Source organism: Ambystoma mexicanum, chromosome 1p (genome assembly GCF_040938575.1).
Source record: "Ambystoma mexicanum isolate Mex_15411 chromosome 1p, UKY_AmexF1_1, whole genome shotgun sequence".
Lineage (NCBI taxonomy): Eukaryota > Metazoa > Chordata > Amphibia > Caudata > Ambystomatidae > Ambystoma > Ambystoma mexicanum.
In genome coordinates, this window is record NC_090921.1 from 301,521,977 (window position 1) to 301,547,195 (window position 25,219).

Sequence of the window (25,219 nt, forward strand, 5' to 3'; positions counted from 1 at the left end):
GGGATGTCTGTGATTGGTTGTTGTTAGTTTTCATGTGGGCCAGACTGAGGCTTAGGTGGGCGTCACCTAAGCCTATATAAACCCTGCCCATTGTTGTGGAACTCTTATGTATGCAGTGAGTGTCAAGGACAGCTGCCTAACACTGGAACACGTCTTCGTCAAAGATTTAGGCAGTTAAACCTGCATAGGGACAAAACGGGTGTTTATTTTCACATTTGTACATGTCCTGGCAGTGGGACTTTTTCTGCAGGTCTGCACATCATGTGGGAGCTGTGAAAAGGGCATTCGGGTCCTGTGAGTCTCTGGGGAAGCTTCCAAGGACATCCTCAGAGGCCCAGCATACAGGGACAGCGGTCTTGGCCTTCCTGTTTGTGTGTGTTGTCTCCTAGGGCCCTTGCATGTGACTAGAACCTGCCTTGCAAAGTGAACCAAGGGTAAGTGGCCAAGGAGTCCTCTCCGTACCACGGCCAGGCCCATCATCAACCGGCTGAGTAGGGCACCTTGGCCCCAGGACCACTCTCCTAGCAGATTAGAGACAGGCAAGGGATATCGTAACAGTAACATGTCAAGTCCTTGATCCTTTGGGTTTGAACTGTTATTTGTATCTTCGTCTATAGTATTTGATTTTGGATTTTGAGTGAATTGCTGCTTAACTCAAACCAGGTGTTTTATAGAAGCTAATGGCCTCAAAATGAAGCTCTTGCTTGACTGCATTTAGGTTCCAAGCAGATTCCTGCCATTGGTTCTTTGTGGTGGCGAATGCTTGGTGTTGGTGTCCTGCAGTCTTTGATTTGGTATCCTGCATGTTTTGGTAACTAGTGAGTTGCAGGGTATGGACATTGGTACTCTCTACATTTTGGGTTTTTGTCTGGTTGTAGGTACTTTGCAAAGATTGCAGATTAGTGAGTTGCCAATTCGGGTGTTGGTGCCTTTTAGAGCCTGGTCGTTGGAGCCCTGCAGGACTTTGCACTGGTTGAATTCAGTTTGGTTATGAGCACACTGCAGTATCTGGGAGCTGTTGCATTGCAGGGTAAGGATGCTGGTGAAGTTTAGCGGTCTGTGCCAGTCCATTGCAGAGTATTGGGCAATGGCTCTCTGCAATGCCCAAAGCCCTGTTCTCATCACTGGTGTCCTTCTGTGTAGGTTCTGAGCACTGCTATACTTCAGAAGGTGGACATTAGTCCTCTGCAAGGATTGGTTGTTGGAGCTTTTCAAGGTGTGGGCCACTGGCGCCCCTAGCGGATTAGGTGGCAGTGACTAGTGGGGTATAGGTACTGTTTGCATGTTTTTCTGGCCACAACTCCTAGACATTGGTGCTATGCAGGGTCTAGACATTCAGGCCCTTAATGGACTGGACATTGGTGCACTGTAGCCTCTATATATTCATACACTGCAGTGTCTGGGTCTGCATCCCCTTCAGGGTCTGAGCACTAGAGCCTTGCAAGGTCTGGGCACTCAGTCCCTGTGGCATCTGGGAATTGGAGCATTTCAGAGTCTAGTCAGTGGTGCCTCAGTCTTGGGTAGAGTCTTGAGTCTTGTGTTTAGTACCCTACAGAAACCTACAGGCTTGGTGCTCTGCAGGTCTTGGGTATTGGTGTCCTTTTGCTTTGCAGGAACTGGGCACATGTGCTTTGCTGCAGTAAATATTTGGCATTCATTTTCTACCAACTCTAGGCACTAGGGCCCTGCAGGGTCCATACATTGGGTTTGGATACTTTTATGGTACAGTAGTGGGACATTGATCTGTTCCTTCAGTATACTCATTATGTTTCCCTTTCTCTCACAGTATGGAGGAGTGTGAGGCACTCTGTACCCGGATGGCCATCATGGTGAATGGACAGTTCCGCTGCCTTGGTAGTGTGCAGCATCTGAAGAACAGGTACGACTATATTCTTAAACAGAGAACACTATTCTGTGCAACACTGCAGCATGAATGGAGACTATAACACCTTGTTTGAATGACAAGGGTACAACTTGATGCATGTGCAAGTCGATTTTTGTTGTTCGATTCAGTGGTGAGAAAACCAAAAGATGATGGATGAAACTATTTGAGCAGTTGTTTAGCTGAGCTGTTCCCTTTGGTAACACGGTCAGGACAGACGTACATATAGTTATGCCCAGACCCTTTCTGTAATGGCACAGCTGAGCTACAAATTGATGGAAGGAAAGGCTACTAAACCAATTCTCTGTGTTTAAGGAACAAATGGCTGAAGTATTTTGATTTATCACTTTTGATGTTCTCCAATTCATTTGCAGTCGGTGCTTTCTTCAAACAAAAGATTCTCGAGAAACCTACAAATACACATTTGTCCTGAGTGAGAAACCCGAGGGTGTTCTTGCGGATAGACTGCGAGGATCTTTTGTTCAGGTGGCCAGGGCATGGCCATCGCCTTTGGAACCAGACCCTGGGGGTGAACCAGTGTGGGAAGATCACCTGGACATGGGGCCCTTGGGGACTGCGGGTAGAATGCCCTCGGGAGAGACGCTGTATTTCCTCCTCTCTGACACACTCCTACCTGAAATCTCTTCAGTCTACATAGGAAATGTTAAACCCAATTTTCCCATAATTACGAGAATACACCGACTTCCCACCCCTCCCTTCTTTTCTATATAAACACTGAGACGAAGGAGAGAGATGGAGAGAATGAAGATCACTGAAAAGAAACACACTCCGATACAGAAGACAGACTCTTCCCTTTTAACAACAGACTTTCCCCTTAACAAGTACAGGTAAGATGAGGGCTCCCTTGACAGTCTCACCTGAGACCTACTAAGCATCCCCCGCACTATAAAAGGCAGAGCACAAAGGCACACTCTGAGCGAGCTGGGGATGCTGGATGGTGCATGGAAGACCGAGGGAGAAAACTCAAGCTGGAGAGACCTTAGAAGGCCTGGAGGAAGAAGGACTACCTGTTTGCTGGGCCTGTGAGTACAGGGGAGACTGCAGTGTGGCAAGGGAACTGTACCTCCAGTATTATAGGTTACTATATGGAGATGAGGGGGATAGTAGTCTTGGGGAGATTACAGAAACACTGGAGGATATAGGACTGCCGAGGATAAGTGTGGAAGAAAGAGAGGAGCTGGTTGCACAGATTACCTTGGAGGAGTTAGAGGAAGTGGTGAGGCAACTGCCTACAAGTAAGACCCCAGGGTCAGACGGGTTCCCGAGTGAATTTTACAAAGTATACAAGGAGGAAGTGCTCCCCCCCAATGTTAGAAATGTTAAATGAGGCGTCTGAGGTGAGACGGCTGCCAGAGTCACTCAGAGAGATCATAATACCGCTTCCCAAACCCAACAAGCCTGGGCATAGTTGTGGCTCTTATATACCTTTGTCAATGTTGAACCAGGACAGCAAGATATTGACAGCTGTCCTGGCGAACAGACTGCGCAGAGTCATTAGTAAACTAATACACCCCGACCAGATGGGCTATGTCCCGAATAGAAATATAACTCGTAATCATAGACGACTCCATCGGGTGGTTGAGTGGGGGAGCAAGAACGAGGGCAAAATGGCAATTTTGTCCTTAGACGCGGTTAAGTCATTTGATTCAGTCAAATGGCCAAGGCTGCTTGCCGCCTTAGCGAGATACGGAATGGGGCCTGGATACATAAGGTGGGCAAAGATGCTATACAGTGAGCCATTGGCTAGGGTCAGAACAGGATCGGTGATATCCGAAAGATGACAATTAAGTAGGGCCACCAGACAAGGGTGCCCATGGTCCCCAATGCTCTATATACTAGACTTAGAGCCCTTAGCAATATACCTTAGGCAACAATATGACACTATAGGCATCGAGGTGGGTGGAGAACGGCATCTGATCTCCTTGTATGCCGATGACTTGCTGCTGTACTTGAGGTATCCGGAGGAAAATCTCCAGTACATATTAGAAGTGATGGATAAATATGCGGAGCTGTCTGGCATAGCGGGGAATCCTCAAAAATCTAGTATCTTCCCGCTGGGTAGTTATAAGGGAATCCCTGTGGGAAGATTGCCGGTGCTACAAACACCATGGGCGGTTGGCACATTTAGGTATCTTGGGATAGACGTGTACCACACGGTTGAAGAGGAGCATAGATACAATACCGAGATAGCCATCACGAGGATCGAGAAATGTATGACAATCTGGGAGAAGTTGCCCCTAGCAATTATGGGACGAGGGGCAATGCTTAAGATGGTGGTCCTACCCAGGCTCCTGCACTATTTTGGAAATATTCCATATCTGATACCCAGGAAATGTTTTTACCAAACTGAATAGCATGTGTAGGGAATTCCTTTGGCATGGTACCCGGAACCGAGTGGCATTATGGAAGCTGCAGAACTTTTATGAAAAAGGGGGAATAAAACTGCCCAATTATGAGGTTTATTATGTAGTGAGCCAATTGCAATATGTAGCTAAATGGCTCTTAGATGAACTGACCCCCGAATCTAGGTTGTTTGGACATGATTGTGCCCCATTTTATCTGAAAGAATTGATCTGGCTACCCAAGACAGAAATGGAAGGGCGCTCCAAGATGATGAAGCTCGGGTGGGAGATGTGGCGCCGAGCGTGCCAGATGATGGGGAACCCATTCCCATGCTCCCCGCAGGTACCACTAGTCGCGCTGGCGGGGGGGGGATGAGCAGCTGAGGATGACACTTAAGAATCAGTGGGAGGCGGTTGGGGAGGTGACTATGGGGGATATTTGGCGGGAGGGGACCATCACAGACTTTGAAGTGCTGGGGGAGGAGACGGGGTTACACACGGGCCAGTATATTACATATCACAGGATGGTCCAGAGAATTAGGAGAACATGGCCCGAAACGGTACTGGAGGAAGAACCAGATGCTACAGTAGATATGATATATGATATGACAGAGGGTGGGCATGAGATCTCCAGACTGTATGAGATGATGATGTCCAAGGTCGGGAAGGAGTTAACACAATTGAGACTAGACAGAGAAGCGGGAGCTCCGCTAGAGGATGGGATGTGGGTACGTGCTTTGGGATACCACAAGAGGGTGTCAAGGAATGCGAGACTGAAACAGATACAGCTGTATATTACGCATAGAGCATACATGACACCAGAAAGGATTTCCAGGTTCAAGGATGCTGGGAGACAAGCATGTCCCAAATGCGATGAAGAAAAGGCTGGCGTGGTGCACATGTTCTGGGCATGCCCAGTAATTGAGCGCTTCTGGGGTGAAGTAGCACAAAAACTAGAGGAAAAGGGGGTCACGATGGTGGTAAATACAGCTTGGGCTTGCTTGCTGGGGGGGTTCCCCAGATCGCAGAAACTTAAGCATGTTAGTAAATTGAAAGATTTAGCGTATGTGCTCGTAAAAAGAAGGATTGCCATGGGATAGAAGACATGTCATAAGCCACGGGTGGAGGTGTGGTGGAAGGATTTGCAGAAGTGGGCAGAGGCAGAAACCACGGTATGGCAAGTGGTGAGTAATGTAGGGGGAGAGGAGGAGGCGGGAAGCTTGATGGCATGGAGATCATTAATAGCGGAGTTGTTTGGAACGGTACAAGACCTGACAGGGTCCACAGGGTGTGAGACCCCACCACGCGAGGCAGATACAGAGTGAGTGGAACAAATAGGCTTGTAAGGGGGGTGCGAGGGGGGAAGCAGTGACCAGAACAAATCGATGAAATATGTATTGTTGACGCACGTACTGCGTGTGTGGTTTGTATTGTTTTTTTGTTTGAATAAATCAATAAAATCTTTAAAAAAATAAAATAAAAACTGTACCTCCAGGAAGCCAAACCAGGAACAGCTGGGGCTACCTGGTGGTGCCCACACCAGAGCTGCTCCCCTGGGTAAAACAGGCAAGCCTAGGCCTTTGAGGGGCAGGTGGCAAGACCCTGACCTCAACAAGAATCCCCATAAACTCCTACAGGTCCCAAGACCACCAATGTGCCAAATGGGGGAGCTAGCAAAGTGGGAGGAAAATCTGAATGAAGGATGGCCAGTCACAGTCATCGCTATTGGATCCAGTTCCTGGGGGTGGACTAGTGAGGGAGGGGGTCCTCTGGGAGTGGGATACCGACGGGTGAGACACAGTATCCCCCTTCTTTCAACACCTTTTCCCCATCCTACCATGTAGGACATTCAAAACCACTGCCCCCCCTGCCCCTTTTCTGACACGAACACTTTTGCACGACACACCAGAGAACGGACTCCACCACAGCCGTTTACCTGACATGTCCCAATACAAGGGTCAGGCAAAGTTAGGCAATTGATCAGAATCACACACACCTGACAGCATTTTCCCTTCCCCACAGGGATAAAAGGTGGAGCAAGAGAGCACAGTACTAGCAAGGCAGACAGCATGACAAAGCAGCTATCCAGACCCAACAGTCCAGGAGGAGGAGAAAGGTGGCAAACATCGAGAGGCCGACTAGGAGAGACTCGACCTTGTCCTCATCGTCAAAACCCAGCAAAGCCTCCGCAGAGGAATGGTATGACCGAGGACAATAGTCCAAGTGTGTTGCAGCAAGTGTCAACGCTACACGCAGCCACCAAGATAGGTCAAAGTGGTCATAAAGAAAAATCACCATACAGTCAAAAGCCTTTGACCTAAGAACTATAAATAAAGCAAGGGAAGTGAATCCCGTGAAAATTTAAAGTAAATGTGAAGGTGAAGTTGGCAAGAGTGAACCCGGAAGAGGGATGCTGACGAGAAGGGGGCAAAGTCTAACGTCCCAAGAAACAGTGTGTTGACAAGGGTGAACCCGGCCGAGGGATGTCAACGAACTATTTAGAAAGACGTTAAGATTACTGAATGCTGGAAAAGCCATAGTGAACCCGGAAGAGGGAGGCTGAAAGCACAGAGGCGTCTGAACCCGGAAGAGGGGGACCCAGGGCTGAATACATCACCCTGAGAAAAGCCATAGTGAACCCGGAGGAGGGAGGCTGAAAGTAAAGCGGGGTTAGTGCCCGGAAGAAAATCAGGAAACAAACTTTTATTCTGTTGAAGGAACTTTTGTTTTTGTTATTTGAATACGTAAGGCCCTCGAAGGCAAGAGACTTTCAAGACAAATGAGACTTGGCCATTTAAGGCCCTGATAGCTGCAAGTGGAACTGTCGTCTCATGCTGGGGAAGCTCGAGACTGTACTGTGCTCCAAGATTCCACCTTGCCCCATGCCTAAAACGTGGGGAAGGATGACTCTGGCTACCATATCTTGACATATTATTTGTGAACACTTCTTTCCTTTCTTAAGAACTATCCCACACCCTTTTTTGTATTAGTTGCAAGGTTCGGCAATAGGTTTCTTAGAATAGGCCCTTTTTATTTGACACAACACCACTAGGACTGCCTTATTTTCATTTGATGGTCGACACTTGCTCCCATCTTAGATTTAGGTTTAGATTAGGCGTTTTTCCAACCTGCATAAAGTTTAATAAACACCCTTGAACTGTGATCACTTATGTCTGTTACCACCATGAGTTCCTTACATAAGAAAGATTGAAGTTTGAAACAATATATAGCAAGGGAAGACTGCACGTATGTGGATGAGACGCAAGGAAAGGCAGACCTGAGAATTAACTTTAAAGCAAGGACAGCTGTGGAACCAGCGATACTGAGTAATGGAGTGATCAGGAGAAGTGAAGTAGCCCACTCGAAAGTCTCTGTGAAAGGTACCTTGTTTGTAGCAACAAAAGTGAATGAACTATAAAGGCGAAAGTGAACAAAGTTAACCCTGAGAGAAAGGGAGAGGAAAAGCTGACCATTGAATTCTGAGTCAAAGTGGTCCTGCAGTGGTTTTTAAAGAAGCCACACACATTCGAAAGTCTTTGACATCTGAAAAGCTGTCTGAGCCCGACTGAGGGAGACCCGAAGTTTGAAAAGCTTGGGGAAGGGAGCCACTGCAAGTGTTGTTGAACTGTGATTGGTCTGAGCCCGGCAGAGGGGGACCTACATGAGGTCTGAGTCTGACAGGGGAACCACCTGTACTTTGAACGGTCTGAGCCCGATTGAGTGAGCCCAGTGTTAACTTTGTGTTTTGTAACAGTCCGAGCCCGACTGAGGGAGACCGGTGTGAACCTTTTGTTGAACTATATATTGAAGCTGGTTAGAGAGACTTAAGCATGGAAGTCCAGGCGGGCCTAAAGCCACGTTATGAACTACCTTTAATTTTGAAGAACCTGAGCCAGAGTGTGTCATCCTGTCTACGGGGGCTGGCTTTCCCCATGCCGTCCAACGTGGGGAGGAGAGCTGATTCAGCCACATTGATTCTTTATAGTTTTGCACATTATTCCTTTTGCATACACATTTTTTCCCACACACATTTTGTTACATTAGAGTAAGGGCTGGCATTAGGTTTTGTTAGCATACGCCATCTTGTTTTAGACAGATTCCCCTAGGACTGTCATTTATTATTTGATGGTCGGGTGGTGCTCCCATCCTAAATGTAGGGCAAGGTAGGCATTCTTCCTACCCCCTTTTTTGAGAACAATAAAGGTTTTCCAAACGTATCTTTTGTGTCTGTCTTGCTTTTGATACCATGCTTCCCTTACACCTGGCACTGTGTACACGTTAGTGAAAGTCCATTCACAAACCAAGACCTATTTGGATCTTGTTTACAGAGCATTCATATCCTCAGGGTTGTAAGTGCCAAACTATATTTTAAATTAAAAAATACTAACCGCTTACATTAAATAGAATATTTGGACACCCAAATAACAAATAACTGGAAAGTCATTACAAAGTGGGCATGTTTGAATTTAGCATACTACTAGCACTTGCATTACCTGAGTGTTCTGTGACTTGTTCGTTCAGTGGCTATGTTGTATTCACCAATACAAGGTTGATGTAGACAATTGATATAAACATTTTGCACAAAGTTTGTGTAATTTCTATTTCTGGATTAGCATCTGTAAATAGATTTGTAACAACAGATGCCAGAGGTGCTGATTGCAAATCTTGCAGCATCTATGGCATTTCCTAATATGCTTCTCTGTGCACAATTTACCCTCTTAGGTTTGGAGATGGATACACCATCATTCTTCGAGTGCGCAGCTCCATTGCCAACTTCCAACCCGTGCAGCAGTTTATGCATAACTCGTTTCCTGGCATCGCCCTGAATGAGCATCACCACTGCACACTGCAGTACCAACTGCCGTCCGGTGTATCCCCTTCACTGGCAAAGATATTCGGCCTCCTCTCTCAGTACAAGGAGGAGCTTCAGATTGAGGACTATTCGGTTTCCCAGACCACACTGGATCAGGTGAGTAGCTGTCCTTTGTCCACCCTTGATGAGAACAACAGTGAGGGATGTGCCCCTTCACCCATTTCCCATACTTTGTAAACTTGTGTAAATCAATCTATGTTAGGTCATGTGTACAGTCGCAGTAATTTCACACGATGCAAACCACTTTCTGTATATGCTTCTGTGAGGCCCTTTTCTCAGTGATTGTGTATTGCCTAACTGGGCAACATATCCAGACAGAAAGGGGCGTCTTTGGCTACTCCAGATCTCTCCTAACATTGGCAGTGGTCCAACAACCAAAGCCAAGCTCCTAGGTAGGGAGGTAAGTGGACAAGGATACAAGTGGACCCTTTAATAATTTGAATAACAGATTTTCCAAATCAGAGTTAAGGCAAGTATACATTACAGTTAAAACATTCCTTATATGCAGTAGTTGGTTTGTAAAAGATTAGACAATTCAGAGTTTATGGGTGGAAGTCCTCTTAAATTCATAACTCCAGGGTTAAGGTTAGAGGTGGGTTCACTGTTAGGACAATTTCTCTCTTCGCTGTGTTCAAGGGGGTGGGAAACTGGGCCACAGCTAGGCAACAGTTATAAACGTACCCTTGCTCACATAGTGATAGACGTGTCTGAGCCATCAAGGGCCACTCTTAGGGTGGAACTGGGCTGGTTAATATACAATATAACATTCAATAAGAGATTGTCCACCAAAGATGTTTCGAAATCAGACTTTCTGATGCTTGTTAATCTGCCTAGAATCACATGCTGTGCATATGGTCCGACATCCAGTGGTAACTGCGGAGTATTGCATCTTGTCTTTCGGGGGACCGAAAGGGGACGTCGGCATAGGCATGTCTGAAACACTATCCCTATCGTGACATGTGTAGTACCCAAAATCCCTCACGCGCCGAGGTCCCTCAGATTGTTTTTTTCCACCCAGATAACTGGTCGCCCTATGGCGGAGCTCTTCATGAGACATTGTTTATCTTACCGAATTGTCGGTTTAATCCCCGTTAAGTCACTTCGTCTATCAAGAACATCTTCGACGAAGACTGCGGGGGAACCGTCTACGGCTGTGGATTCCGGCACCTAAGATCCGGCGTTCGGACCTCCACGTGGTCGGGCCTTCTGGCCGGCCTACACAGTAGGGAGAGTGGGCTCGGGGTTTGCCATACTGCTATGATGTCTTTCCTCTTTTCCACTTCTTTCCTTTTTGGTCTGGTCACCCTTCCCTTCTGCTATGGAAAGGACTCCATTTAGATTCTACCCTCTGTGAAGGGTCAGATATCCGTGGACAGACGAGCACACTTTGTGTACACTTATCTCCCCCTAGAGCACTAAAGCGGTGTTTGGCGTATAAACTCCTAAACCTAATCCCTTAAGGAGCGCCGGTTGAAGCGGTGGGCCGCATACGGTATGTCACGCGTGGAGCCTCCCTCCCCTGCCGCGACACCAGCCGAGAGTGACGGGGGTACATCGGATGACCAAACGTCCAACGCGGACGTTGTAGACCTTGAGGCGGACGATTCTAGAGCCGCCACGCCCGTCCCCGACCCTTCCAGGCTCGACTCCGGTCTTGCTACACGGACCACACCCGGTGACGGGGGCGTACAATCGCACCACACAAAACACACAACCGAAGCGCCCTCTTCGACGACGTCGAAGAAGGCGCAAGCGCCATCGGATCGATCTGATCTGAAGCCTTCCCCGCATCCGCAGCAGCGCATGACGACTGGGCTTAAAAAACTTAACAAAGGCGCTACTCCCCAAACTACACACGCCGAAGTTTCTGAACAAGAAACTTCGACGACTTTCAAGGTTTCCAAGGCCCATGCAGGCCCGAAAACTATGAATAGGCCTCTAACTAGGCCTCTACCCGGGAAGCCATCATCAGAGGCGTTGTCCCCCGAAGATTCGGTAACTATCAGTAAGAGCATCAACAGGATTGCTACGGCAGTGGGCCTAGTACCGGTTTCGCCCACTGTTATGGGCCAATCCGCCGAAAGGTTTTCCACGGTTTTGGAAGACGATCCTGAGGACTCTTACGAAGAGAGCCAGGTACCCCTCTCAAGCACCCTGAGGAGATCCTCTGAATGCCTTAGGGCGGAGGACCCGGTTCCTGCTCAGCTGGGTCCATTTGGGTCATCCAAGTGGACCACAGAGCAATTTGAGGGGTATATGGATCGGCTGCAGCAGGTTTTCGGTGTTTCTGATCAACCTCGGCCGAAAAAAGCTCAGGTAGACCCTAACCTTCATACACAAGTTGCCCAACACCTAGATGTTCAACACTATGTTCATTATCAAGAAGATGTCCAGAAGGACACGTATAGAGACATCTATACAGAAGAAGAGGAGACTTCTTTTCTGGACAATTATGGGGAAGATCAAGGCGCAACGGACAACTGGGAGGACACCCAGCAGGACGATCACAATTCTGATATCGTTTGCCTCGACTCTCCCCCACCCACACTGGTTAGGCAGGCTCCCCCGGTGGATGATCAAATGGCTTTCAACAACACGTTGAAAAAAGCATCGGAATTCTTTAAAATTGCCACAATTGAGGCATTACCTGAACAGGATTTTGCGGAAAACATTATTAATGACAAGCCTCCGGCTAGTCAGTCTATCCCTCTCTTGAGCTCTGTAAAGAGACGGCTGTCCCCTTCTTTACTCGCACCCGCTCAGACGAGGGCTGTGAACCCAATGGTCAAAAAACTCTTACGGCCCTCCCCCACCGACCCGCTTTACATCAAAGGGCACGCAATTCCAGACTCGCTGGTGGTGACCAACACTCGCAAGAGAGCAGGGGTTCCCCTTGCCACGGGAGAGTCACCCCCGGACAAGGAGTCCAAAAGGTTGTATGCCTTAGGCAAACGGGTCACGTCGGCGGCTGCTTATACCGTCCGGATTGCCAATAACACAACGTTACTGGCAAGCTATGTCGACACCCAATTGAACCTACTCCAGTAAGGCCTCCAGGAGGTTCCCGAACCAACCAGAGCCAAGCTTCTCGCCATTGTCTCGGAGGGTAAACTTGCCAATCAAAATGTTGTAAAGAATACCCTGGACTCCGCAGAGACAGCAGGTAGGTCTCTCGCACAGGGTACTCTCCTAAAGAGACACGCGTGGCTGCGCACGTCGCGTTTCAGGCCTGAGACCCAGGCATCCATCATCAATAAACCCATAGAAGAGGCCAACCTCTTCGGGAAGGCGGTAGACGATGCGTTGGAGGCAGCCAAGAAGGAGCATGAGACTATTAAGTCGCTGCACCAAATTTCCCAAAAACCCTCTTCACAGAGGGGCTGCAACTCTCGGCGGTCCTTTCGAGGACAAGCCCGCGCCGCTCAAAATAATCTCGGCACGGGCAACTTCAGCGCAAGTCAACCGGCTGCAAGCCCCACTTACTACCCCCAGAGGGGTCAGAAGCGCGGAAAGAATAGAGGCAGAGGCTCCAATTCCAGAGGTCTCCCCGGTTGGGGGGCGATTAACATCTTTCCTCAAGGCATGGGAGGGGATAACTTCAGACCAGTGGGTATTAAAGACGGTCGCCCACGGTTATTGCGTGGAATTTGCCCGACCCCCACAGTTCAGACCGCCGAAACATCGACGCCTTTCACCGGAACATCTGCAGATCCTGGTCCAAGAGGTGGAGGCGCTGCTGGGAAAGGATGCCATAGAAGCCGTCCCGATTCTTCAGGTAAACAAGGGTATTTATTCAATATACTTCCTTGTACCCAAAAAGGATCTCACCATGCGTCCTGTTCTAGACCTGCACCCAGCGAACAAGTTCATAAAGCCCCAGAAGTTTCGCATGGTAACACTTCAAGAGGTGATCCCATTGCTAAAACAAGGGGACTTCATGACAACATTGGATATGAAAGATGCATACTTTCATATTTCAATGCTGCCAGCGCACAGAAAATTCCTAAGGTTCGTGATTCAGGACAAACACTACCAGTTCAAGGTACTCCCCTTCGGCATAGCCTCGGCGCCACAAGTGTTTACCAAGGTCCTGGCAGTGGCAGCAGCCCACCTGCGCAGACTTTCAGTTCCAGTTTACCCTTACCTCGACAATTGGCTCATCACGGGGGACTCGTTCGACGTTTGTTTTTCGAACACCCAAGACAGTAGACCTACTGTTCAGCCTAGGGTTTTCTATCAACGAAAAGAAATCTTGCTTAGTCCCCAGCCAAGTAAAACAGTTCCTGGGGGCTCTAATTCGCACAGAAGACGGTCTAGACTTCCCTTCCAGAGAGAGGGTTCAGAACATGCTCTCTCAAGTTCCTCAGTATGTAGCCAGGCGGAAGGTGACGGTACGCAAAGCTATGCGTTTGCTAGGGATGATGGCGTCATGCGCGGCTGTGCATGCGTCCCATGCAGGAGTGGCTCAACAGCCTGTGGTGTCAGGCCAGCGGACAATGGGAAGATCTGTTAGTTGTCTCGCCAGCCCTCGTTCTCTCTCTGCAGTGGTGGTCGAGTGAGAACCTCTTGAAGGAGAAAACCTTCACCACCCCTGCAGTGGAAGCCACTCTCACGACAGACGCATCTCTCACAGGGTGGGGGGCTCACCTGCTTCAACTGACAGCGCACAGAGTGTGGTCCCCTCAGGTAGCGTCCAACCGTATAAACCTACTGGAGCTACTAGCAGTGTTAAAAGCATTGAAGGCCTTTCAGGAGCAAATGCAAGGGAAGACAGTGCTGGTCCTAACCGACAGCACAACAGCAATGTATTACCTGAACAAGCAAGGGGGCACTCACTCTCCAGGGCTATCCAAGCTGTCCCAAAACATCTGGATATGGGCTCTCAAACACAAGATGTTCCTGATATCCCAACATGTTCCAGGGGAACTCAATCTTCTGGCAGACGTACTCAGCAGAGATTTTCCTCTGCCAGAAGAATACGAATGGCGTCTGCACGAAGACATTGTATGCAACGTCTTCGCAGAATGGGGGTTTCCAGAGATCGACTTGTTTGCTACTCAGGAGAACGCCCAATGCCCAGATTACGCCTCCAGGTACCCCCGGAACTGATCCAAGGGGAACGGTCTCTGGATAACTTGGTCGGGGAAATTTGTTTACGCTTTTCCCCGACTCCCCTTCTGAACAAGATAGTGCACAAGATGCACCAGGAACCAGTCACCATGATTTTGGTGGCTCCCATGTGGGCCCGCCAACCCTGGTTCGCGCACCTGATGGAAATGTCCCTCTCCCCACCAGTCAAGCTACCCTGCCCGTACAACATGTTGTCTCAGGACAGGGGGGAGACTCTGCACCCATGCCCACAAACTCTGAACTTAGCAGCCTGGCTCCTGAAGTCATAGAGTTTGGACATCTGCAACTCCCTCAAAGATGCATGGACATACTGAGGGAGGCAAGGAAGCCTAACACACGTTATTGCTATGCCAGCAAATGGAAACGTTTTGTCATTTGGTGCAGTTCCAAAGGCATCAATCACACCGATTGTTCGCCTTCACACATTGTGTTATATCTAACCCATCTGTTGGACTCTGGGTTAGTTTTCAATTCCTTAAAGGTTCACCTAGCGGCGTTGTCAGCCTACACCACGTCACAGCAGAAGGTGTCGTGCTGGAAAATACCTGTGATTAAAGCCTTTATGGAAGGGGTTAAAAGAATGTATCCTCCCATCACTCACCCATCCCCTGGGTGGGATCTAAATGTGGTTTTAACTAGGCACATGGGATCCCCTTTTGAGCCTATGCATAAAGCTAGTCTGAAAGACCTGACTTACAAGACAGCATTTCTAGTAGCTATCACTTCTATCAAAAGAGTTAGCGAACTACAGGCCCTCTCAGTCTTGGACCCCTTTGTTACAATCCACAAAGATAAAGTAGTTCTGCTCACTCATCACAGATTTGCGCCAAAATTTATTTTGAAGTTCCATGTGAACCAGTCAATCGAACTACCCACGCTCTTCCAGAGACCTACTAACATGGCCGAAAGAAGCCTTCACACACTAGATGTGCGCAGGGCAGTCATGTTCTACATGGATAGAACTAAACCACTGAGGAAAACTAAACAATTTTTTGTTTCAGTGGCAGCTGGTAGAGAAGGGGACCCTGTCTCTAAATCAGCAATATCAAGGTGGTTTGTCGATGCATCACACTATGTTACACTCTTGCAAAGAGAGAACTGCCCTTCAAGCCTAGAGCACATTCTACTCGAGGCACTGGGGCATCCATAGCATTCATTGCAAATGTTCCCCTAGAGTCCATTTGCAAAGCGGCAACCTGGAGTTCTGTACACACCTTTACAAAACACTATTGCCTAGACACTCATTCTAGGTCTGATTCTCAGGTGGGACAAGCAGTACTAAGACATCTTTTTTCTACTCTTCCTTCTCACAACCCACCTCCAACTCCGGGTACTGCTCGCTAGTCTATGCACAGCATGTGATTCTAAGCAGATTAACGAGCATCAGAAGTCATGCATTACTTACCGTAAAAGCATTTCTGATGATTGTATCTGCTTAGATTCACATGCGCCCTCCCTGCCTCCCCGCTCGGGGTGGAAGGAACATAGACTTCTTACTACTTTCTCTCTTCATGTACTCACTCACTATAGCCTTGGGCTCCCTCATGGCAGAAGAAATACAATCGGAGGGACCTCGGACACGCCTATGCCGACGTCCCTTTTCGGTCCCCCGAAAAACAAGATACAATACTGCGCGGTTACCACTGGATGTCGGGCCATATGCACAGCATGTGAATCTAAGCAGATACAATCATCAGAAATGCTTTTACGGTAAGTAATGCATGTCTTATCTTTTGTGAAGGTAATAATATCTATTGCATGTTACAGGTAAGTAGTTTCATAGGAACAGTCAATTAAACTTTTAAGGTTGTGACCCGAACAGTTAGGTTCACCACAAATGTCCAAATCCAGCAGATATTGTGGAAGCAAAATCCTGTGCTCAGTATCCTGTGGGTTGACTAAAATTCAAATCTGTTATAATTGTGGTCAGACGTTCATAGAATTTAAACGGATGAGTCAGCTTGGGGCTTGATTGGCTGAGTGCGTTACAGTCCTGATGCTGCGGTACCTCTGCATTTTAAAAATGGCCTCACTAATTGACCAACATTAGAGATTTGGCTCAATCGGGTAGGCCTGAATTTGCCTAGGTGAATGCTATCTCCCGAACTTTGTAGGTTTAAGAAGTCAAAGGTCACCAGCAACAGCTTTTGTTCAGGTAGCAACAAAGAAGTGCTACAGACAAGCGGGGCAACAGGAGAGCTGAAACAGAGGAAGCACAAACACTTGAAGCTGGGTTATGGTACAGTTGTCCAGTAGCCACACAACACTGACCGGGATCCTGCAGTGTAGATTTATTAAGAATGGGGTTCCTTGGAGTGCCAGGTGTCTTGGATTGTTGTTCCTTCGGTTTTGGTTGTCTTTTGTAAAAGTAGGCCTCTCATTTTCCTTGTTACTAGCCTTCAGTCATATAGTGTGCAGACCTTTTTGGGCCAGGTGGTGCAAGGCAAACAAGAAGACACCTTCTGGGAGCAGAGCAGAGATTTGCACCCCAACTGTTCAGATTTAGTTCTAGCTTGCATTTTTTCAAAGTATCCACAACTTTTTACCTTGTATTCTCTTAGTAAGCATTGACACTTTTTGTGCAACTCAATATTACTTTTTTGGCCTATTTAATTTCACATAATTTTTTCTTTGCTCGGTCACACACATTTTGATGTTAGCTTAAAGCCTTGGCTACATTGCATGTTGGATGCTTTGTTTTTCTTTATTTGTGTCCATATAAATGTATATAATTGTGTATCATTGTCATGAACAGTCCCTTTTTGCACTCATACAATGTATTGAATATAGTTGCCATAGTAAGGCTATTATTTTTACCCAAGCTTGTCTCTGAATTTCACTTATCTCAGAAAATTCAAATTCTGGTATTTTACCCTCCTGCTCATCCCTCACAAGAAGCAGTTTCTAGAAGAGCCTTGAGCTTCTACTTGGCTATGACTACAGAGAGTTCAGACACAATCAACATTTGATACTTGACTCTCACACTAAATTTGGCTAAGCGGTGACAATTGAAACCTCCCATAAAATTGTGCTCTGCATTTCAGAGTGCTACTTCATAGGGGATAAGGTTCTTGAAGGTCTTAAGGCCCATTCAACCAGAGGGTTGGTCACTACTGCTGCTTCAGAGGTGAATCCCAATCTTGGACTGCCAGGATGTGACTTGGTCATCAAAAATACTTTTGCGAAATATTAATTTCTGGAATCTGTCTGGTCAGGATGCCTGGTTTGGTAGGGTGATTCTCAAAATATCCTTGTGTAACTAGCTTCTCTCTGGCCTTAATCTCCCCACCTCCTGTAGTTGTGTTACTGCTTTTTGGGGTCCACATAAAATGAGGAATCTGTGGGAGGACACTATGCATTAGAAGAACAAATTCCTTACATCAGATAATGTTCTTTCTGATGGATGCATGCTACCACAGATTTGTAATCACACTCCTAACCTGCCCCTCTTTTAGAGAGAACCTTCAGTTTACTTATTCCCTAGCGTGGGTAAGCACAGGGATTAAAGGGGGAAACTGAGGTCATGGGGCACTGTGCAGCGTATATATGGCACCTCTACGTCATGTTTGGTGCTGAAGAGTGGCCACATTGAGGGATCCGGACGTTGAAATCACATGGCGCCCATTAGTGGGAAAAAAGATTTTGGGATCCAGCTGATGGTGCAGGAGATATCTAAAATGAGGAATCTGTAGCAGAAACAGCCATAAGAAAGAACAGTACCAGAGGTAAGTCAAATTTTCATCTGCAGCATGCAAAACTCTCCCATTGAGGAATGGTCATTATCCTTCTGCCATGGATGCATGGATCTAATAAAGATGGTGGGGGCTAATGGGAAATGCCTCAAACTACCACTGAATCCAATGTTGATAACTTCTGGGCTTAATAAAGAAGACACAGATGTATAGATGTATATGTTGAAGTGGCTTTGAGGTGATAGTTATATAATACCAGATAGTATAGTAAGGCTGCTTGAACATCATACTTGGTTTTGAAAGTTTTCTGTCTCGTCATTGATGTAGTTGATGGTGCATTTTCTGAAGCAACTATTTATTTCATTGTTTAAGTGTACAAGAAAGCAGTTAATGACATAGAGCATGAAACTGCACTACAGCAAATGATTGTGGTGAAGCTGGTGAATCTCCCTGGGATTTAAAATGTGATAACGTTGACTAAAAATACATGGCTGATTCATCTTGTGTGATAATGAGATTGAAAATGTCCCACCAAAATATAATGTAGGTTTCAGTGCTGGGTGCACTCTTGCAGGTGCTCTATCTTGCATTTTTCTGGTTGTAGTGTATCAGCGACTGGAGCAGCAGAAAAACACTCATGTTTGGATCTTTGGATTAACAGGGAGGCTACAGAAATATTGTGGTTGTAAACTAACAGGAACAGCACACGAGAACAAAACAGTAGTAGCACACATTTGAATGACATCTCATACAATTGGTCACTACAGTTGTGGTCCTGCTGCAAATTTAGCTGAGGTTACAGTGTGGCCTGTGGGTAATTTGGTGACTGGCTACTAAGGAGTGGAGTGTTGTAAAGGTCTTCTGGATTCATCCCAGTTCCGTGCATAGTGTTGCATCAGATGGCAATGCAAAAGTGTCAAGCCCAATTTGGTCCCAGCCTTTCTCTGGCCCACACAGTGCATTTCTCCAATAGGCAGAAGATCTGCACTTAAAAATTCCTTGCTGGGCTAAGATATGTCCTACAAGGTTCATCTGGTCAGGAGGGGGTATAGTCGTTGGGACAACATTTCAAAATGGTATCCTGCCATTCACACATTGTCACTAGATCAAACATATTCTTACGGTAGTAAAAAAAATAATCACCTCCCAGCAAAGAAATGGCTACTATGTTATTTTATTCATGGTATATATATACCGAAGTACAATGTATTCATATTCATCCTACATTTTTACAAATGTTGACATTGAATTATTCACATGTATCCTGTATTTGATGCAATTACTCAAGGTTTCCTTTGTCCATCAGATCTTATTGGTCTGCCCCCATCCTTGAAAGTAACATATTGGAGGTAGCAATGGCAGGTTTGTATATTATTGGTAAATCCAATACTTGAAATCTGTATAATGTATAAATTGCATGTGTTTAATTCAGTGCAAAATCCAACCATCCCAGCTATACACATGCACGCTCACAGTCTAAATCATGCATTTCGCACTCCTACACTAGACCGCAATTCACAGACGTATACTAACACAATAGTTGCACAAAATAACTTGAGCAATTCTTTTCTTGTCAATTTCAAACATAAAATGTCACATATTGATATCTCTGTATCTCTCATTCTATTGTGACTATATAACACTCTGTTTTATGTTCAGCATATATTCTGCCTATGTCTATACCAACACTCTATGATTATACATTTGAGTCTCTACCAGTTCCCTAGTGCAAGTGTAAAGACACGTTGGGAACAGAGACAGCCCTTCGAATGGATTGTGTCCTCCAACGTATTCCTCATCTTAGATGTATTCCATCCAGCTTTTGCTGCTACAGAAATTATTTCTCGGCAGAGGGCGCCTCAGTTCTGTTTTTCCGCAGTACGTGTTGCTTCGGAGACTCTGCGCGCCTCGATTAGTTCTGTGACGCAATTATTGGGAAGCGATATTTGAGATGTCCTCGTCGTTGACCCAGACTACCCCGCGTTCGGGGTTCAAAAAGTGTAAATCCTGCGGTTCCAAAATGTCCATCACGCATCTGCACCGAGAATATCTGTGGTGCCTCGGTGTAGGCCACGACAGGGGAAGGCCTTGCGAGAGAGGAAGGGAAAACTGCACGTAGGTCGAAAACCCAACCAAAAAGCCTCAAGCGTCAAGGTCCCATGAAGAGAAATCTCCTCGACGCGAAAGGCAAAAGCATCGGTCTAGATCCTGAAGTGGTTCACACCACTCTTCGTCTTTGACGAAAAAGTCCAACAAAAAGACACCACCTCGTCCTCGGACGAATCCCCCAAGAGAATGAAATGCCCCCCACAACATTCTTCCTCCAAAGAATGGGAAGCATTTAGAATTTAAATGATGGAGGTTTTTGAAAAGGCTAAACCTCGGTCTTGCCTTCCTCGGAAGCCAGCCGGGAGCGTTACGGTTCCGACACTCGCGCGCCCTCGAGCCCGGCTGAACGAAGGAGAAAAGATCGGGAACCCTCCAGGACCCCGAGCGAAAAAGATTGCTCAAGTCGAGTTGACTGCTCGAGGTCACTGACGCCGTCCAGCACCCGATGCACCTCGAAGGGCGAGCCTTCGAAGAGCATCTCGACGCCCTCGAAGGCAGTTCCGTCGAGGACTACTATTTCGTCGGCACCATCGACGCCCTTGAGCGGTCTGAGGAGGAGGACGTTCCTTTCGGCCTATAGTATGGCACCCCGAATGTCCCAGAATGCCTGATTTCTGAGGAAAGCAGAATGAGACATCTGGTGGAAACCTTGCATGATGCAAGTGGAATTGACACTTCACCTGAGACAGATTTTGGAAGGCCAGAACCAGGGGAACATGCCAGTCCCTCATACAGGGAGCTAATGACAAAGGTGGTCGCTTATTTAGGATGGGCTAGACCACCAACTCAGTTCATCCAGGATGATCTGATGGATATTTTGGATCAATGCCCCACCGAAGATCCGATTTTACCCTTCCATGTAGTCTTACAAAATAGGGTGGCCAAAAATTGGGAGACCCCGGACTCAATTCCTCTGGTCAATAAGTACCTCACTTCAAAATATCGCCCTTCCAGTAGCGACCCCGGCTATCTGTCCAAACACCCTACTCCTGAGAGTCTGGTGGTCCAGGCAGCAACAGCTTCAAATAAGGTGGCGTACCCTTCCATCCCTCCGGATAGGGACGACAAGCGTGTGGATGGTTGGGCACGCAAGGTATTTTCAGCTCGGAGTATGGTGTTAAAATCGGCCAACTCCACATGTGCCTTGGCAAAATGTTCGTACACTCTGTGGGAGTGCATTGCAATGGAGGCGGAGCACATACCAGATGGGGAAGAAAGAGAAGGATTCCTAGACATTGCTAGAGATGGAAAGGAGGCCATGCAGGAATCCCTTCAGTCTGAATTGGACACTGCAGATAGTGTGAGCAGGTCCATGGCCACTAGCACAGTAACGCGCAGATTTGCGTTGTTGCGAAAGTCGGGTTTCGCACCAGACATGCAAAACCGTCTTTTGAACATGTCCTTTGACGGGTCTCACCTTTTTGGCAACAAGGCTGACGAGAGGTTTGAGAGGTTGCAGACCTCAAACGCGGCAGCCAAATAGGAGCTGCTATTAGGCAACCTCAGCCTTTTCGTTCATCAGGACAATCTTGGAGGGGACGATCCCATTGTTACTACTCCTCATATGGAAAGGCGAGAGGAATGGGCAATCAAAGAGGCCAGAAAAAAGCCACTCGTGGTGGACTAGGAAAACGTGCAAATCCAGCCCCAGCTGCAGCCTCTTTACCATCAGCGGCCGCAGCAACCGTCACAAAACCACTTGGAGGACTTGCATCACAAGACACCTGTGGGAGACAGGCTGTCACAACATCGGCAAGAATGGCGTGCCATTACTTCAGATGTTTGGGCTCTAGAAATAATATCCAAAGGTTACTGCCTTCCTTTTCTAACACAACCTCAAAGCAATCCACCAGGGAGACACTCTTTGAAGTTTCCAGACCCGCTCCTACAGCAGGAAGTCTTAACCCTGCTGGAGAAAGGTGCTATAGATCCAGTACCTGTAGCGGAGAGGAACAAGGGATGGTACTCCCCATATTTTTTGATTCCCAAAAAGGACGGAGGACTGAGACCCATCTTGGACTTAAGAGGCTTGAACAAGCTCCATAGGAAGGACAAGTTCAAGATGCTCACTCTTTCCCAGATCCTTCAGGCCCTTCAACTTCAGTATTGGTTGGTGTCATTGGACCTCCAGGATGCTTATTTTCATGTGCCAATCCATCCGAAGCACAGAAAATACCTGAGGTTCGTAGTTGGCGACTCGCACTATTAGTTTCGAGTCCTGCCATTCGGGTTGACCTCCGCCCAGAGGGTCTTCACCAAGTTAATGGTAGTGGTGGCAGCACACCTCAGGAGAGGGGGGATTCACATCTACCCCTACCTGGACGATTGGTTGATCAGGGCACGTTCTGCCGAACAAGCCCTGGATCATCTGAAAGTCAGCTGCCACTTCCTCCACAGACTGGCTTCTCCCTCAATTTGAAGAAGTCACAAATGACACCTTCCCAACAGCTCCAGTACATATGGGCTGTATTAGACACATCCTTGGGGAAGAGCTCGCCTCCCAAGTCGAGGGCTCAAGACATTCTTCAGATGATTTCCAAATTCCAAAATGCCCAAAATCTCCAAGCCTACGACTTCTTAAGGTTGCTTGGCCTCATGGCATCCTGCATTTTCCTAGTGCCAGAAGCACGCCTGAGAATGAGATCCCTTCAATGGGCCCTAAAGACTCAATGGTCCCAGTTCTCAGGTCAAATTACGGATCTCCTTCAGATTCCGAACAAGGTTCGGCAGGATCTTCTGTGGTGGACTTGCACAGAGAACATCCTAAAAGGAGAACATTTTTGGCAACCATGGCCGGAGATTACAGTAGTGACGGACGCCTCACTCATGGGGTGGGGAGCTCATGCCAACGATCTGACAATCAGCGGTCGTTGGTCTCCATCGGAGTCCAAACTACACGTCAACCTTTTAGAGCTGAGAGCAATCAGACAAGCGCTGAAGGCTTTTCTGCCATCTGTCAGAGGAGAAAATGTCCTGATAATGACGGAAAACAAAGTGGCCATGCATTACCTATACAAAAGAGGAGGTGTAGCTCTGGTATTGGGCAATTGAAGAAGGAATCTCCTTAACGGCAGTTCACCTAGCCGGGGAGGAGAATATGACGGCGGACGCGCTGAGCAGGCAGAGTACGGTGTCCTACGAGTGGGAACTGGCTCAGGAAGTCCATCAGGAGATCTTCACCCTTTGGAGAACCCCCTCAAGTAGACTTGTTTGCGACTGGAATCAACCGGAAGTGCGAAACGTATTGCTCATGGGAATTTCCCCCCGAAGAGCCCTAGAGGACGCGTTTGTGGTGGAGTGGAACTTACCACTGCTATACGCATTCCCGTCATTCCTCAAGTCATCAGGAGATTGAGACGCTTCGGAAACCGCATGATCCTAATTGACATGGATTGGGCCAGGAGAATGTGGTACCCGGACCTTCTAGACATGTCCATCTGCCCTCCGTTACGTCTTCCTCAGAAAGAGGACATTCTTTCACAAATGGAGGGCCAGGTTCTCCATCCAGAGGTCAGGACTCTCAACCTTCATGCTTGGTATCTGAAAGGCTGAGATACAAGGATTGGGACCTTCCAGATGACGTCATGGAGGTGTTGCTTTCGGCAAGAAGGCCAGCAGCAAAATCTCTGTACCGTTGCCATTTGAAGAAGTTTTACAACTGGTGCAGCGAAAAGAATGTTGATCCTTTTCTGTGTTCTGTCCTAGAAGTGTTGTCTTTCCTCTTGTCCCTGGCACATAGAGGCCTCAATGTTGGGACCATTAAAGGTTATCTTGCAGCGCTTTCCATGCGCTCTTCGGAAGAATGTTCCTACTTTAAAATTCCTTTGATAATACAATTCTTAAAGGGACTCGCCAATGTGTTGCCTCCTCCTTCTTTCCAAGTCCCAGTTTGGGACCTTAATCTGGTTCTAAAGTTTTTAATGTGTGCCCCTTTTGAACACTTGCACATTAAGATTATTAACATTGAAATCCATTTTCTTGGTTGCTTTAACATATGCACGAAGAGTGAGCAAATTGCAGGCACTGGCCCTCATTCCGAGTTAGGACTACACCATGGAGTAAATAGCTCCATGGTTGGCAACCATGTAGCTATTTACGCCATGGAATACCGGCATGGTGGATGGAGTAATTACCGGTCCATTCCAAGGTTGGATTGACCGGTAATTCCCCATTCACCATAGCCCTTCCCCATCCCCATTTCTGCCCCCATAGGGCTCAATGAGAATGGGGAAGGAGGTAATTACGGCACCGTAAATTACAGTGCCGTAATTTACTCCAAGGTCACTTTGCGGGTCCCGTAATTTACTGCTGCTAAAAGCAGGAGGTAAAGAGGGACCCGCAAAGGGAACTCGGAATACGGAGGTAAGGGATTACCACCATCGGTGCCCTTACAGGCGCCGGTAATCCCTTACCTCCAACCTCGGAATGACCCTCACTGTCTTCTGGGCCACCCTATACTGTGTTCCACAGGGACGGAGTTGTATTAAGGGTTAAACCCTCATTCTTACTTACAGTTATGTCTGATTTCCATTTAAATCAGAAAATTATACTACCCGCGTTCTATCCTCCACCTCATCCCAGTAAGGAGGAGGAAAGATGCACAGGCTGGACCCGAGAAGAGCTCTAAGCTTTTACATTTCTAGGCTTTCCAAGCTTAGAGTGGATAATCAACTTTTAATTGGCTACACCGGAAGGAAATTGGGTCAATCGGTGTCAAAACAAACACTATCACGTTGGATTGTGCTTTGCATTTCAAAATGCTACAGATTGGCGGGCAAAGATCCACCAGAAGGCTTAAGGGCCCATTCTACCAGAGGTATAGCCTCTTTGACAGCCCTTCAAAGAGGTGTTCCCATAAAATCTATTTGTGTAGCAGCAACTTGGTCATCGCTGCACACTTTTTCTAAATTCTATAGTCTTGATGCTTCCCACTTGAGCTTGATTTTGGTAAAGCGGTGTTTATATTCAGCTATATAATATTAAAAATCTACTCCCTCCTCCAGAGAACTTTCTACACTGCTTTGGGAATCTATCTAAGATGAGGAATACGTTGGAGGATACAATCCATTCGAAGAACAAGTTACTTACCAACTGGTAACGTTCTTTCGACTGGATGTTCCTCCAACGTATTCCTCATCGCCCTCCCATCCTACACCTCTGTAGATTTTCC

At 47.2% G+C, this 25,219-nt stretch overlaps 1 protein-coding gene across 5 annotated transcripts in view; it reads left to right on the top strand.

Moving 5' to 3' along the window:
- Positions 1-25,219, top strand: part of ABCA7 (ATP binding cassette subfamily A member 7) — a 2,687,121-nt gene that overhangs the window by 2,581,865 nt on the left and 80,037 nt on the right. For all 5 annotated transcript variants that reach the window (XR_011303245.1, XM_069647414.1, XM_069647430.1 and 2 more), the window contains 2 exons: positions 1,787-1,879; positions 8,968-9,214. Coding sequence is in view for 4 of the 5 variants with exons in the window: in XM_069647414.1 (XP_069503515.1) it covers positions 1,787-1,879; positions 8,968-9,214 (340 nt within the window). In the remaining variant the exon portion in view is untranslated. The remainder of the gene's footprint in view (positions 1-1,786; positions 1,880-8,967; positions 9,215-25,219) is intronic.